This window comes from Sinocyclocheilus rhinocerous, unplaced genomic scaffold, assembly GCF_001515625.1.
Source record: "Sinocyclocheilus rhinocerous isolate Xijiao unplaced genomic scaffold, SAMN03320098_v1.1 C35217900, whole genome shotgun sequence".
In the NCBI taxonomy this organism is placed as follows: domain Eukaryota; kingdom Metazoa; phylum Chordata; class Actinopteri; order Cypriniformes; family Cyprinidae; genus Sinocyclocheilus; species Sinocyclocheilus rhinocerous.
Window position 1 is genome coordinate 1 of NW_015743444.1, and position 409 is coordinate 409.

At 49.6% G+C, this 409-nt stretch overlaps 1 protein-coding gene across 1 annotated transcript; it reads right to left on the reverse strand.

The window, feature by feature from the left end:
- Positions 1 to 33: 33 nt before the first annotated feature.
- LOC107734754 (dipeptidyl peptidase 9-like) lies at positions 34 to 402 on the reverse strand (the record flags this gene model as incomplete). The annotated part of the gene is made up of 2 exons (XM_016546691.1): positions 270 to 402; positions 34 to 179 (listed from the first exon to the last, which is right to left on the reverse strand). Coding segments are annotated over exons 1-2 (273 nt in total), but the record flags the coding sequence as incomplete, so codon positions are not given.
- Between the last annotated feature and the right edge of the window lie 7 nt (positions 403 to 409).

The window sequence follows — 409 nt, forward strand, 5'->3', positions numbered from 1 at the left end:
AAATCTATAGTGACACTTTTCAACCAAACCCACCTGTGGGCCGCCGTACACAAACAGGATTGTGGGGTGTTTTTTGCCTGGTTTCAGGTTGTGAGGTTTGTACAGCATTCCATAGATCTGGAAACCGGAACTAGCAGGGAAGCTGAATATCTCAGGAGGGACATAATCAGCCGGGCAACCTGCACAGCACAGACAAAAGCAAACATGTTTTCAGTTATTCTTTCCTATTGCTGTGTAACATCACCCTGAGCTCACGGCCCTGCTCTCACCTGCAGCCTCCATCATGCTCGCCCAGAACTCTGGCTCTTTGTGCAGGGGGTCACTGTCAGAACCCGTCAGTTTGTAGACGTGAACGCACGGAGGAGTGCTCACGTTACTGTAGTGGCTAATGAACATGTCAAAGTTCTGC